The sequence below is a fragment of the Tympanuchus pallidicinctus genome, unplaced genomic scaffold (genome assembly GCF_026119805.1).
Source record: "Tympanuchus pallidicinctus isolate F22 unplaced genomic scaffold, pur_lepc_1.0 scaffold1, whole genome shotgun sequence".
NCBI classification, from domain to species: domain Eukaryota; kingdom Metazoa; phylum Chordata; class Aves; order Galliformes; family Phasianidae; genus Tympanuchus; species Tympanuchus pallidicinctus.
Window position 1 is genome coordinate 64,918,810 of NW_026294618.1, and position 13,453 is coordinate 64,932,262.

Sequence of the window (13,453 nt, forward strand, 5' to 3'; positions counted from 1 at the left end):
ATACTCCCATCTTCTGATGAATTCTTCCCAAGAAAGAGATCTTTCTGTTGTAGCCTTATGACTCATGCTCAGTCGTGCCCTGCTCAGACCAGAAATACAGAAGCTGATCTATATGGTCCCTTGACTTCAATGGACCTTGATCCAGGAGCTTGTGTTATAGGTATCTACATTAAAATATTAACTTGTTATGGATAGCTCTGTCTCAGTGAAAATGTCTTCCAGTAGACAAGTTTTTCTCTCTCTGTAAGAAAGGCACTAAGCAAAAATGGGAAAGAGATCCAGACTTCTCCTATGTAACTTAGTATAAACGCAAAATTATTCATGGAGATTTTTCCCAAGCCGGTTGGTAAAAAGCCATAAAATGATAAAATAGACCCAGGTGAAGGAAATCAAATAAGGAAATCATCAGAGCTAACAGTAAAATATCCTCATTAAGATAATGTACTTAAATGAACTACATCACATCATTCTATTGCACTCCTGTGCTCCAATGAAACCATTTCTGCACACATTTTAGTTCATTGGTACTAAAAAGGAAAACGGCCTTTACCAGGTGGCCACTGTGCTCTCTTTGCCACTTTCTCTCTGTCACAGCATTTTCTTAATTCCATCATTTCAGTCTCATTTTTGGTACCTTACCCCTTCACCGTTATTTTTTCCTCCTCAGACTTTTAAGGTGATTTCCAGCTGAGACAGATGAGCAGTCCACTGCTTTTAGCAGTTGGGCATTCTTGTAGAGTCTGGGATTTCTTTGTACCTCGAGATTGTTGCTCTGCACTGACTAATACAAGGCACACCCATATTTTCAGAAGTCTACAGTCTCACCACACAAATTGTTAATTCAGATTTGTCACAAAAAAGTTCATGGCCCTGGAATTCATTTTCTTCTAAGAGTATGCTTTAATCAAAGGGCTAATCTCTCAGCTGGGAATCAGCTGAGTTTAATCTGTCAAGAAAATGCATTATCCATTACACCCAGCATCTTTGTACTCACATTGTATAAAAATAAATAAATACATAAGAAATTAAGTCAATTTTGACACTTTTATTTACTGTGTGCTTTTTCTCAAATGAATTGTAAGAAATCCTTACCTGACACGTTGAGATTAGCAGAAACCATTTTCATTTTAGATTAGGACAGCAATGTAAAGGACATGAAACAGTGAGATTGTTCAGGTTTGGAAATGCTATAAGGCTTTACTTATTGTGTAAACATTGTAAAATGAAAGAAGTTTCTCATTGTTTGAGCTGTGAATACATTTTCAGAAGTATAACCATATTCTGAATCAATTTAGATTGATAATGAAGGGAATCCCCGAGAAGGCTCCTCCTGCTTCCCCTTGCTACATCCAAAGTATAGCTGTAAGCACAAGAAAAATGAAACCTAGTCTAGAATCTGCACCACTTAATCATACCCAATCATCACTGCAACACTCGTGGTTAGAGCTCAAACTGCATACATCCTCAACTAATCTATGAGAGGTAATATAGTCTGTGTGATATAGGCAGATTTCATGCTGTGTGTTACAAATACACAAGCACAAAACCGGCATAAAGCTCACTATTTCTATGAGAATTTGGTTTGAAAGCAAGAAGCCCACAGTAAGTTCAGAAGAACCCTGAGTAAACACTGAACAGCCAGTGTCTTTCATTTGCTAACAAGGTATTAAGCTGTTAAGAAATACAGTCTTAAAATCAAAAATTGTACTGACTGAGCAAAGGAGTTGGTGCCGAGACTCTCCACCATAGCCCCTGATACACACAAGCACCTGCTGCTCTCTTGCAGGAGTTAGGGATTTCTGACTAGAAATATCAAGCGAGCGCCTCATGGTAAACCTGTCTCTCTCTGTGCTGACAGGCTGCAGATATTCAGAAAGGTGAAAGTTATTCCCCTTTTACCACAATGACTAAGTCTGTCCATTAAAACAATTTTTCTTTTAGTGGATTTAAAACCCTTGGCATACCTTCAATATAAGTTTAGTATGATTTCATAGGCAAGCAAGAAAAAAAACCCAACAAACTGAGCTAACTTCTGAACATCTCTGAAACCACTGGGAGTTTTGTTTAAGCAAGGAATTCAGAATGTGATCCTGATGAAAGCCAGTTGCAGCAGCAATGCCAGCTAGCCCCTGGGCCACTGTGCTATCAGTCAAACCAGTGATTGCCCATGCAGGTTCTGTTCCACGCCACGCCACAGTTCCAGCACCACTCAAACCTGCACTGAGGTCGAGGACACTTCATGTGCATGCAGCCACCTGCAAAACAGCAAAATAATGGCTTTGGTACTTGGAAAACACTTAATGATATTAATCAGCTATTAACAGTTTTAGAATCAACTTTTGTTGGCATTCAATTGCTAACCAAGGAAAACATTTAGTAAGAGAGAAATGAAGACCTGAAGACTGCTTCTCCTCAGCCTTCTAAATCCCGTTACTCCCTCTCCTATTAGGATGCAACATGCTGGTGATGTTTGAGGGACTGCAGAAGTAGGAAATGTAGTACTGTCTGACATTTGGAGAGACTGTGGAAGGGACACAGGACAGAATGGCAGGCTCTAAAAAAACACTCATGGAGGTGTCTGCTCCAGAGTAATGTATGCTAGTGGAGTCATGAGCTAGAAGTTGAACTAAAGTTTATATTTTTAAAAATTTCGATTCAACGTTGGAGGGATTTGCAAAGAGTAAATCAGAAGACAGATTTTAGTGGCTGACTGCTGATTATATAAAAATGGCATTAGTAATTTAAGTCAACTTGACCTTCTTAATATTTGAAGCAGTCTTTTGATCATATCAATGTTTCCTTTGTGTTAGGTTTCTTACTTGCCCATACTGTGAGAGCAGCTTTAATCTCTCTGCTCACAGCCTTGATGATATGTTTAGTTTGTAATATATAAAACATTAACATTGTCAAAGGTCATTAAAAAAAATGTACTTCAAATGGAAACTGTGTTGCTCACCACACAAAGAAATCTCTTGTATAATTTAAACAGAACAAAAACCATGCAGTAAGAAATGCTGAAATGTCATCTCAGTTTGACTCCAGATGGTGATAGGATGTACAAGCAATGTGTGTTTCCTACTGTATGACCTGCTACCCTTACAAAACTTTTCCTATAAATGCCACTCCAGAAGGTAAAAACAACAGACACCAGAACTGATCTGTTAAAATAGGCCAGTCGGCTTCACTTGTCAGAGGGAAAAAACTAGCTGTGATGGCAAGGTCTATTCAACACATCAAGCATTTTGTATTTATGTAAAAGATGCAATTCACTGGACTTTTCTATATTATTTAAATGTAAGTGTACTGGTGGCCAGCCTCCACAATACATTTTACTTAAAGTTTAGAGCCAATCCTCTGTTACAATTCATATTAAGCCACAACTGGATGAAATGCAAAATGCATCTCAATCCTGGTGCAGGAACTAGAGTCCAACAGGCACTCGGTGTCAAGCATGTGCTTTACCTGCTAAGCTACATAAATCAAGTTCTCTGCTATACAGGTGCTGAGATAAGCAGTAAATGTGCAGAGTGTCTCAAGCAGTGTGGCCCACAGCTCTGTGAGAACAGCAGGCCTCTGAGAGACACAGATGTCTATTTAAACTCACTCAGACTGACAACAGAGCTGTGGGACAGTGCTCTGCTCTTTCATGTTGACTCTACAGAAAAGCTATTGGCACTTAGAAGGATTCTACAATGCCTGTAGAAATACAGGCTCTTGTAGAAAAGTTATGGGCATAAAGAAATACAGCATTGCCACCTGCCCCTTGAAAGAAAGGGCCACTGAAACCTTTGGGGAGGGAAAGCAGAATTATTCTCTTGTGTTGAGTTAGAGTGCTCCTCCCAAAAGAGGACTGCTGGCAGATTTCTGCACATAATCACCAGCCTCTTGACACCAGCTGTACTCAGGGAGATGCAAAGTGTTCCTTTCAGCCAGCCCAGAAGCTGTAACGTGCAGTACCTTTTATCAGAGGGGAAAGGAGGCACTTTTCGTGCTTTGTGCCTTAATTCATGGGACCACTGAGGTGGGAAGGCACTGGGAAGACACAGGAGCTCAGGGAATTTTAGAGCCACTCAGGGCAGCTGGGCAGCATCCATGCTGATAGCTGGTTATCCCAGTTCATCGTACTGGATTTTTTTTATCATGGCCTGAAGGCTACCTGACTACAGATGAAACTAAGCTGTTCTGCACAACGATCCTCCCCTCCCCAGAATGCCTTCTGCAAGCATGATTTTACCAGAACACTTGTACACCTTTCCCAACCAGTTCTAGACTGCCAATGGAACCATGGCCTCACAGCAGCCAGGCCCACTGAGGACCTCCTGGCTTTCTGTTCTGTTCAGAGAAGCAAGGAAATTACTGCAGTTCCCAGGAAGTCTTGTCAGTTTGACTTCTCAAGGACATTAATCATTTTTGTTCACAGTTGTTAACAAGTTAGTTTTCACTAACAACCAGGCACAAGTTTGGTTTGTAAGTGGTGGTTTGAAAATCTGTCATTTGTGCATGACTACAACTTTTTGGGGAGTACAACTAAATTAAATGCTAAGATATCGTTCTGTTTTGAAAATCTGTTATTTAAAATTGGTATATATTTTGAGAGAATGCAATTAACAAAGGCATTTTTTTAGAAGTCATTAGGTGCCTTTTAATCTTCTGACTCAATGAAACACATCAATACCATCACCACAGTATTGTTACATGGGAAACAATGGGCTGCCAGCAGTTTACAAATGTCAGTCTGGAAGCTGGAACACGCAGTACCCATTATCAGAGAAGACAACAAGCACTGCATCTTTCAACCTTCATGCCTTAATTCAAAGAATCACTGGGGTGGGAAAAGACCTTGGGAAATGATCCAACTCAACCTCCTTCTGCTCACAGAAGGGTCAACTAAAGCAGGCTGCTCAGGTTTATGTCCAGTCAGGCTTTGAATGTTTCCTAGAATGGAGACTCCACAACCAGTCTGGGTAGGCTGTGCTAGTCTTCAACCATCCTCACAGTGAAAAGCGTTTTCATATACATTTCATCGCTGCATTTGGATTTGGGCTCATTGCCTCTTGTCCTTCCACTCCACACTACTGAGAGGAATCTGACTGTGTTCTTTACCACTCTCATCAGGTACTTATGCACACTGGTAAAATTCCCCTCAGCCTTCAGGATGAACAGAGTCAACTCTCACAGCTGCTCATGAGATGCACCTTCCTCTAAATTAATTGCCTCTGTAGCCCCTTCACTGGCCTTGCTCTGCTATATCCACTTGTTAAATGGGGAGCTCAGAACTGGACCTGCTACTCCAGACATGTCTCATCAGAGTTGCATAGAGTAGAAGGATCACCTCCCTTGACTTGATGGCTATGCTCCTCCTCATGTAGTCCAGGAGACGGCTGACTTTCTTTGCTGCAAGGCTACTGCTGGTTCATGCTCAGCTTGTATACCAGGACATTCAGGTCCTTTTCTGTAAAGCTTTCCAGCCAGTTGGTCCCCAGCTTGTACTGGTGTATGGAGTTATTTCTCCCCAGGCTCAGGACCTTTGCAGTTACCTTTGTTGAAATTCATGGGGTTCTACTCAGCACATTTCCCAGCCTGTCAAGGTCCTTCTGAATGGCAGCGTTACCAACTGGTTCCAGTACACTGAAATATTCCTACCTTGCTTCTGTGTCTTCGGCATTTTGCATTATGAGGCACTGTTCTGTCATGGGTCTGTCAAGGAAAGGTCTGTTCCTTCTTACAATGTTTTAAATAATTATTTTCTTCCAGGGGAAAAAAAATATAATGGCCTTTATTTTTTATTTTTTGATACACTCGTAGTTTTTATAAGCAATTTCCCTAGTTGGAATGATATAAATTATATCATATGTCAAATAGGGATATTCTATTTATGATGTGTTACAACAACTGCCTATAAATTAACAATGAAGTTACACAGTGTAGGAGAAAGTAAAGCTCCTAGCACTGCTTCCAGCCTAACCAGAAGGTTTTTTATTTGTGTATTCACATGCCATAAGTATGAGCAGCCACAATTTCTGTCTATTTGTAACCCAGTTCAACCTTCTGGCTTTCCAGCTCATTTTATAAGCCTGTAAATAACTTTTCTGACCTACTCCTCTGTTCTCTCTCTTTTGCTGCCTACCTTGCTCACTATACTTTGCCAAATCTTATCTCCCCTTCCCACTGCTGAATTCATGCTTTCAATCCTTCTGCTCCTTGTGCTTGAAATCTCCCACTTTCCATCTGCCAGCTACCTTCTTTTCTTTCCTCATACCCCAGATCTCAGGATTTTGTCCTATTTCTTCCTCAGTAATATTTCCACAGTATCACTGCTTCAAATGTTTTCTCCTTACTGTTTGCAGTATCTCACTTAGCATTTGCAAAGTCTCATTTGTATAACTGATGCTGGAAAATGGAGAAGAAATCTCTATACTCAGTATTCATACAATACTTAGGTATTTTGATTTTAATGTATTTGGATTAATTCACTTTAAAACAACTAAATCTCAGAACAGCACATTCTACAAAGTGTAGCCTATTTGCTGTTCCTGTTCCCTGCTTTAACAAATCCACTACTAATAGATTACTTTTCACCCTACAGGGAAGACACTGATCAGTGTAAGCAGTTTGTCTGCACTCACATTTCTTCCTCAGACTCGATCTTCTACTGCGGGCATTTCAATAGATCGAGGTTCATTTCATTTCAACTCAGCTGTATACTATCTAGACATCTAGACCACATGTAATTCTCCTAAATTCCACTTTCAGATGTGAATCTTCTGGACCTCATCAGACTCGTGCTTTGCTTCAGTGTGAGATGAGTTTTGCCCTGTAAATGTCTATTTTTTTCCATTCCAAAATGTATACAACTAGCTGGGCATTCAGTCATATTAATGCTACAGCCAGTGCAGCATTTTCCTTGTCTATCACATACATGAGTGTTTTTGTGAGGCTTAGTCAGTGGCTTCAGAACTAAGTGACTGCTTTCAAGGTAACCTAGATAAAGTGGCAAAGGGAACATTCAAGCTTTGTTCCTTTCCTCTCTTGTCCTAATAGCATGCATACGCGCGCATGCTCATTCATACATAGATATATGTTGTAACATTAATTCTACATGACAGTTAAGTACCAGTTGTTTAATACATTTACCATTTTTCTCCACTGGAATATGGCAATTGGGGCATGGCTTGGTTGTTTTCTTGATTGTTTCTTTAGATGCCTCTTCCCATCGGGCTTGCATGGCTGCATTTTCATTAACTATATATCCCTGCAAAGAGAAACAATTTACACATGAGTGCAAGCTGCATTTTGTATTTTGAAGCAAAAATTCTGCAGCTCTCACAGATTGTTTTCCCGTGGTGGGCACAGCACATGCATTGGGTTGTGGCACAGGCTGCCCTCCCTGCTCAGGCTGCAGGAGTGTGTGCCACCTGAAGGAGATTCTGCAGCCAGGTAGAGATCAATGGCATCCTCCAAATCCCTGCCCAAGCAGTCCCACAGGAGGGCACAGTGGGCACTGGGACGTACTGCAGAGGCACCCAGGCAAGTAAAGCAAAAGGTGAAGCTTGGAATCAGATGAATCCAGTTGAGAAGTGACATTTTATACAGGTTTGAGATATTTGCTTCAGGGGTTAAATCTCTTGTTGCAAAAAATGCAAAACACCAAGGTAATGCAATACCTCCAAGCAAGGTTCCTAGAAGAAAGCTGTTTTTTTCATCACAAAAAATGATGAAAGCATATTCCTTTGTTTCTGTGATAGAGATTTCATTCAAATATAATCTTGTGCACATGTGTAAGGCTTCATAAACTACAGAGAAGAAACACAAAGGTTTTGGAGGAAAAGTAACAAAGTCCTAGTGAATAATGAAAGCAAGCATCTTCCCAGCTAGAACAACACAGACAGCAAAAGTCATCATGAATAGGGCTGTAAAAGGGATTCCTGTGTTTGTCCTATTTATGAGTGGGACAAAATTACATAATCTACACAAGTGTCCTACTTGGCAATCTCCTACCTAGAACGATAATACAAGGACAAAAGAGATGGCAGTGCCCTGGGTAATTTCTATCATAGAGGATTGGAAATGATGTTCAAAGTAAACATTGTGTTTTGGTTCCAGCCTTGAAAAGCTGCTCTATCTGTTCATACTGTGTTTCTTGCTTTTCAAGTATGTGGAAAAACAATGACCTTACACTAAATTATATCCTTTGTAAAAACTGTTAGTTTCTTTGTGTTTCTGCCTTCTAGATAACTACAGATCACTCTGTGAATCAACTTGTACCCCACTTATGTGAATTTCTAAGATATAACAAGTCAGGAAAAAGAAATTGGTCCAACTTTGAAATATGCAATATGAGTTTAACTCTGGCTGATTTCTACTGAGCTGCTACGGATAAAACGCATGACTTTTTCCAGTGTCAGTGAGCAACATGCAGTTGGTTACTTCTTGGCTGGAGTCACCCAAGTTCAGATGGAGTAACAAAGAGCAACATCTCAAGAACACTCATCTAGTGGTCGCTCCATCATGCATCTAAAACAATCAGCCTCTTCTAATCAGAAAACCTTGAAAATGCTTTTACGCTCTCATTTCCTTTATTTTATTAATTGTATCAGTCACCTGAGCCCTTTAAACACTTCTACTGATCTTCACTTTTCTCCCATTTGCCAGTATTTCTGATGCAGAGGCAACAAAAATGAACAAATTTGTCTCAGCTCTATCCTAAAAGTGATCTTTACTTTTACCTCTCTGCTTCTGAGTGTGGAGTTAGGTTCTGCACACTGCTGGGTTATTGAGCAGCGTAGCAAATGGGGACATTCATTGAATGGTGCATTAGGAACTTCTGGAAAATAGAAAATGCTACTCAGGCTAATAGCAAAGAATATAATCTATACTGATCTCACAGCACCTTGATCTTTAAAGAAGGGTGATTTTAGCAAGAGATCTGAGCTAGCACAGAGGGGCCTGAACAGAAGATGTGGAAGGTAGGAACAGCAGTGGGACTTTGCTTTGCACAGTGACAGAAGGAAGAGGATATTAATGTCTTCTGTTGCAACAGCGATTAATTATTTAGCATCCATAAATACAAGATGAAAATTGCTATCACAGCAAAAAATGTTGCTATTATTTTCAAAACAATGGCCATAAGAGAAGACCAGATGCAATTTTAATTTTTGTATTCAACTCAGAAGAGCTCCACAGTGGCTCCATGTTTTTCCCAAATAGTCAAAATCCAAATGATGTGTTTCAGGACTTGGAGATGTATTTTTTCCACATCTTTATTGTGGAAAATGACTTTATTGTGCCATAATAGCAGATGACATTGAGGCAAAATTTCACGCACCAAATTGCTAATTGGATTTGTATAAAGACATTTGACCTTAGTTCTAAAAGCAAAGACAAACTTTGGAACACTCAGAAATAATTAAAATAAACAAGTGCAAACTGCATATACACAATTCACTGAGAAAGAACAAATTAATGACAACAGCAGAGTGAATTATTGTATTAATGTTTTCCTTTGCAAAACCTCTGGAATGAAATAGATTCAGCAGCATGTTATTTCCAGCCCATTAGAGCTGAAACATCCCTCTTATGCCTAGTATTGCTGAATGCTGAGTTTAAAAACTTCCTGCTGCAGGAAGCAAATGCAGAAAAATGGTACACTGATAAGAGTCTCTCTAATTCATTAAAAAAATCATACCTCCCAGATTTACAAGACTGTAGTGTTCATGTGCTTTATATAGTGCTCCACATACAGTGACTGCAAGCACACGTACTTATCTTCATTTTCTCCTCAAATAATAAAGGAAAAATTATATGACAGTTCTCCGTTAGCAATGTCTACTTGTATCACCTTTGTTCACCTTAAGCTAGCAGACCTCTCCTTGACAATGGGATAGGTAATAGTCCAGAGCTTTCAGCCAGAGGTGGTTCGCACATGCCTGGGCTTGGATTGGAAGCTTTGCCAGTACTCCAGGTATGCACCACATGGATGGCAGACTTTGCTACACTTGTGATGCAGTATGCTCCAGTTCCCCAGTTATTATAGGGTATTTGTCAAATAATTACTGAAAAGCTACTAGATTCCATCCATTCCACTTCACAATTTTTTTTCGATTACAAATTGTTCCGCATATGATGACAAGGAGAGAATACTCATAAATATCAGGAAGTCCAGATGAGCTGTTGCAAGCATTTTTCAGCCTCCCTTCTTCAATACCTTTTAGTGAGACGGTGAGAGAATTCACCTTGCTATCTCTGGGTCACACTGAAGGATGAAGATTTACTTCTGTTCTGTTCCTATGCTGAGTCTTTTGGAAAAACTAAGAGGGATAAAAAGACCACAGAGACTGCTGAGCCCCACACAACATTACAAGAAAACATGTGCAGGTAAAGTTCTTCATACAGTTAACCAAACATCAAGCATGATGATCAAACATCAAACAGAAAGCATGCTCAAACAGAAACAAAGCATCCTGTTTTAATGTAGCAGCTCATACAGGTAATGGGGCACATGCCACCTTGTCAGTAGAATTACGTAAAGGAATTGAAATATGTGTTCAGTCAGTAACTGAATAGTACCATCCAGAGTAAAAACATGTATGGAACAACTTGTTCAAAAGCATCAGAAGCTTTAGATACATAACATTAAATTCAGATGCCACCATATTAAATTGTATTATATGAGCACTCCTCTTTTACAACCATACTTAATTCGCATAGCATAAACAACATCTGAAAACTGAAAGCCTGTGATTCAAAATAAATACGAAGCTGTAAACACCATGTTGTGCTCAGCTTCGGTGAATGTAGTAGCTGGATTCCTGCTTGTTTGTTGTTGCTGTTTATTTCGACTCTGATAAGCAAAATAGCTGGTCTTGCAGTATTTTAAAAATGTGTCCAAAGCAGTTTCCTTTTCATTAGAAATACTTTTCCTTCTATTCCTTCCATAATATTTATATTAACACTGCCTATAATTATTTTCGGTTAGAGCACCAAGCAAAAGTAGACTCATCTTTTGAAATCTGATCTGCAGGGGTCGGTGACAGCCTAACTTCAATTTCTTTTGTTTTCTCAGCTTCTATTGGGCTGTCTTATGAACATCTTTGCATGAGTAATCTCCTGTCATGTTTACTGATGTTTTTTATTTAAGTTCTGGGATAAAATAGCATGCACAGAGGATATCAGATAGGCTAGAGGAGCTTTGAAAAAAAATGGAGTAAATTAAGAGACAAAAATCTTGTAAAGAGAGGTGTACTCATCTATGGGACTAGCGCTCTTATCTAGAGAAAGACTTCAACTAATCAAAACACTGAAATGGTAACTGGAAAGATATCCATCAATGCAATTATGTTTCACTCACAGGAAAAATAGTGTCAGTACCACTCAGGTCCAGCTACACTCACACCAAGCAGCTTTATGTGAGTCAACTGGCCTGATGTACCTAGGGAACTCTACTGCAAAAAAGAGCTGGTCTGTGATGGCAGCAAGTAGCTAAAATCCAAGTTCCATGTTATACATGGGGTATTGTGTCTGATATAAAAGAGATTTTTACTAAATAAAACTAGAGAGTTCCAGTTTGGTGATAATGCACATCAAGATTCTCACTCTGCATCCTGTGTGTGAACGTCCTGTTCATATCATAAGATTTGTTTAATGCAAAACTCAAGCAGCTAGTAGATACTGAATGATTACCATTCTAAAGCAGACATCTAGTCTGCTTTACAGGTCATTTCCATGTAACTGTTTTGGACCAATGGAAGGAAGAATATGCTTTTTCCTGTAAGTGGCAACACAACTGCAACGGATGGTCAGTTTAACCTCTTAAACAAAAGCAGAGTGTCACATCTTCTTATTTTACTCTGGCCCAAAATATGAAAGCTAAATTCTGTCTGTATAGTTCCCATCTATTCCGCACTAGACAGGAAGTCAAGACCTACTCTCAGATTTCTTCCAGTGCACCTTTATTTTTAACATAAGGATTCATTTTACAGGGCATTTCCAGGTTATAGTTTTTTTCTTGTTCCTTTAATTAGTCATCTGTGAGTTGAAGAGTCCTGTGCCTGACACTGGGAATATACCACTTACTGAATCCAAGCCTCAGTTTCTTTTTCCATTGTGTAAGATACTTAAGAAATTGAGCTACATGTACCATTTTTGTACAGCCATGTTTTATTTACCTTTTTAAATTTATCTGATGGGAAAAAAAATCAATAGTCTAATAATAGATGTTCCAGATTTCATACTGTGACTCGAGACTCGTTGAAAGATATTTTGTACGAAGCACTTCTCGAGTAGCCTTTTCTTTCACTAAAATGCAGTGAAATAATTCATATTTTTGAGGTTGGTATTTACCATTTAGCATTGCAACTAACTTTCCCCTTTTTTTCCAGTAGAAAAAGGAGCCTACAAAGATGGGCCCATGTGAACCTAATGAGATTCAACAAAGCTAACAACAAGGTTTTGCACTTGTTTCAAGGAAATCTCAGGTTTGTGTACAGGCTGGGAGAAGAACTCCTTGACAGTAGCCCTGCTGGAAAAATCTGCTGAGCCATCAGTGTGCTTTTGCAGCCCAGAAGGCCAACAGTATCCTGGACATCAGCAGATGGGTGGCAAGCCGGGAGAGGGAGGTGATTGTCCCCCTCTGCTCTGCCCCAGATGTCCCAGCTGGAGTACTGTGTCCAGGCCTGCCCCCACCTCTGCACAGGAAGGATGTGGAACTGTTGGAGTGGGTTCAGAGGAGGGCCATGAAGATAATCAGAGAGCTGGAGCACTTCTTCTACATTGAAAGATTGAGGGAGTAGGGATTGTTTAGCTTTGAGAAGACTCATTAAGGCCTTCCAATATTTAATAAGAAATTATAAACAGGAGGGAAATCAACTTTTTACACAAGTAAATAGTGATAGGAAAAGTGGGAATGATTTTAAACTAAAGGAAAGGAGATTTAGATCAGATGATTAAATGTTAGGGAAGTTTTTCACTAAGTAGGCGGTGAGGCACTAGAACAAGCTGCCCACAAAGGTTGTGGATGCCCCATCCCAGGAAGTGTTCTAGGTCACGTTGGTTGGTGCTCTGATCTAGTACTTAATCTAGCAATTGACAGCCCTGCCCGTGACAGGGGGTTTGGAACCTGATGATGTTTCGAGGTCCCTTCCAACCCAAGCCATTCTAGGATTCTATGATACTGCATGCTTTTCATTTTAACTCTTGGTCATCACATACCATTTCAAATACCACATCTTTTGTCTTCCACTATTCTAAAAGCACTATGGAATGTTTGCTGCAGTAGTGAATAAACAATTGTATAAGTGATAATTGTAGTATTCTACAGCATAAATACAAAATATCAATAACCAAGAGCTGATTCAGATACCAGTGGAGACATGTGATACATGTTTTCCCTACTAATTCACCATTCACTGATTTTTCAAAGAAAAAATTTTACTACTTCTTTAAAATAATATGCAGG

The 13,453-nt window shown here is 39.6% G+C and overlaps 1 protein-coding gene across 2 annotated transcripts in view; it reads right to left on the minus strand.

Moving 5' to 3' along the window:
• Positions 1-1,030: 1,030 nt before the first annotated feature.
• The window catches only part of PRKN (parkin RBR E3 ubiquitin protein ligase), a 678,674-nt gene continuing 666,251 nt past the window's right edge, over positions 1,031-13,453 (minus strand). For both annotated transcript variants that reach the window (XM_052683810.1, XM_052683801.1), the window contains 2 exons: positions 7,135-7,252; positions 1,031-2,255 (listed from right to left, as the gene is read on the minus strand). In XM_052683810.1, the coding sequence (XP_052539770.1) occupies positions 2,146-2,255; positions 7,135-7,252 (228 nt within the window). In that variant the 3' untranslated portion in view covers positions 1,031-2,145. The remainder of the gene's footprint in view (positions 2,256-7,134; positions 7,253-13,453) is intronic.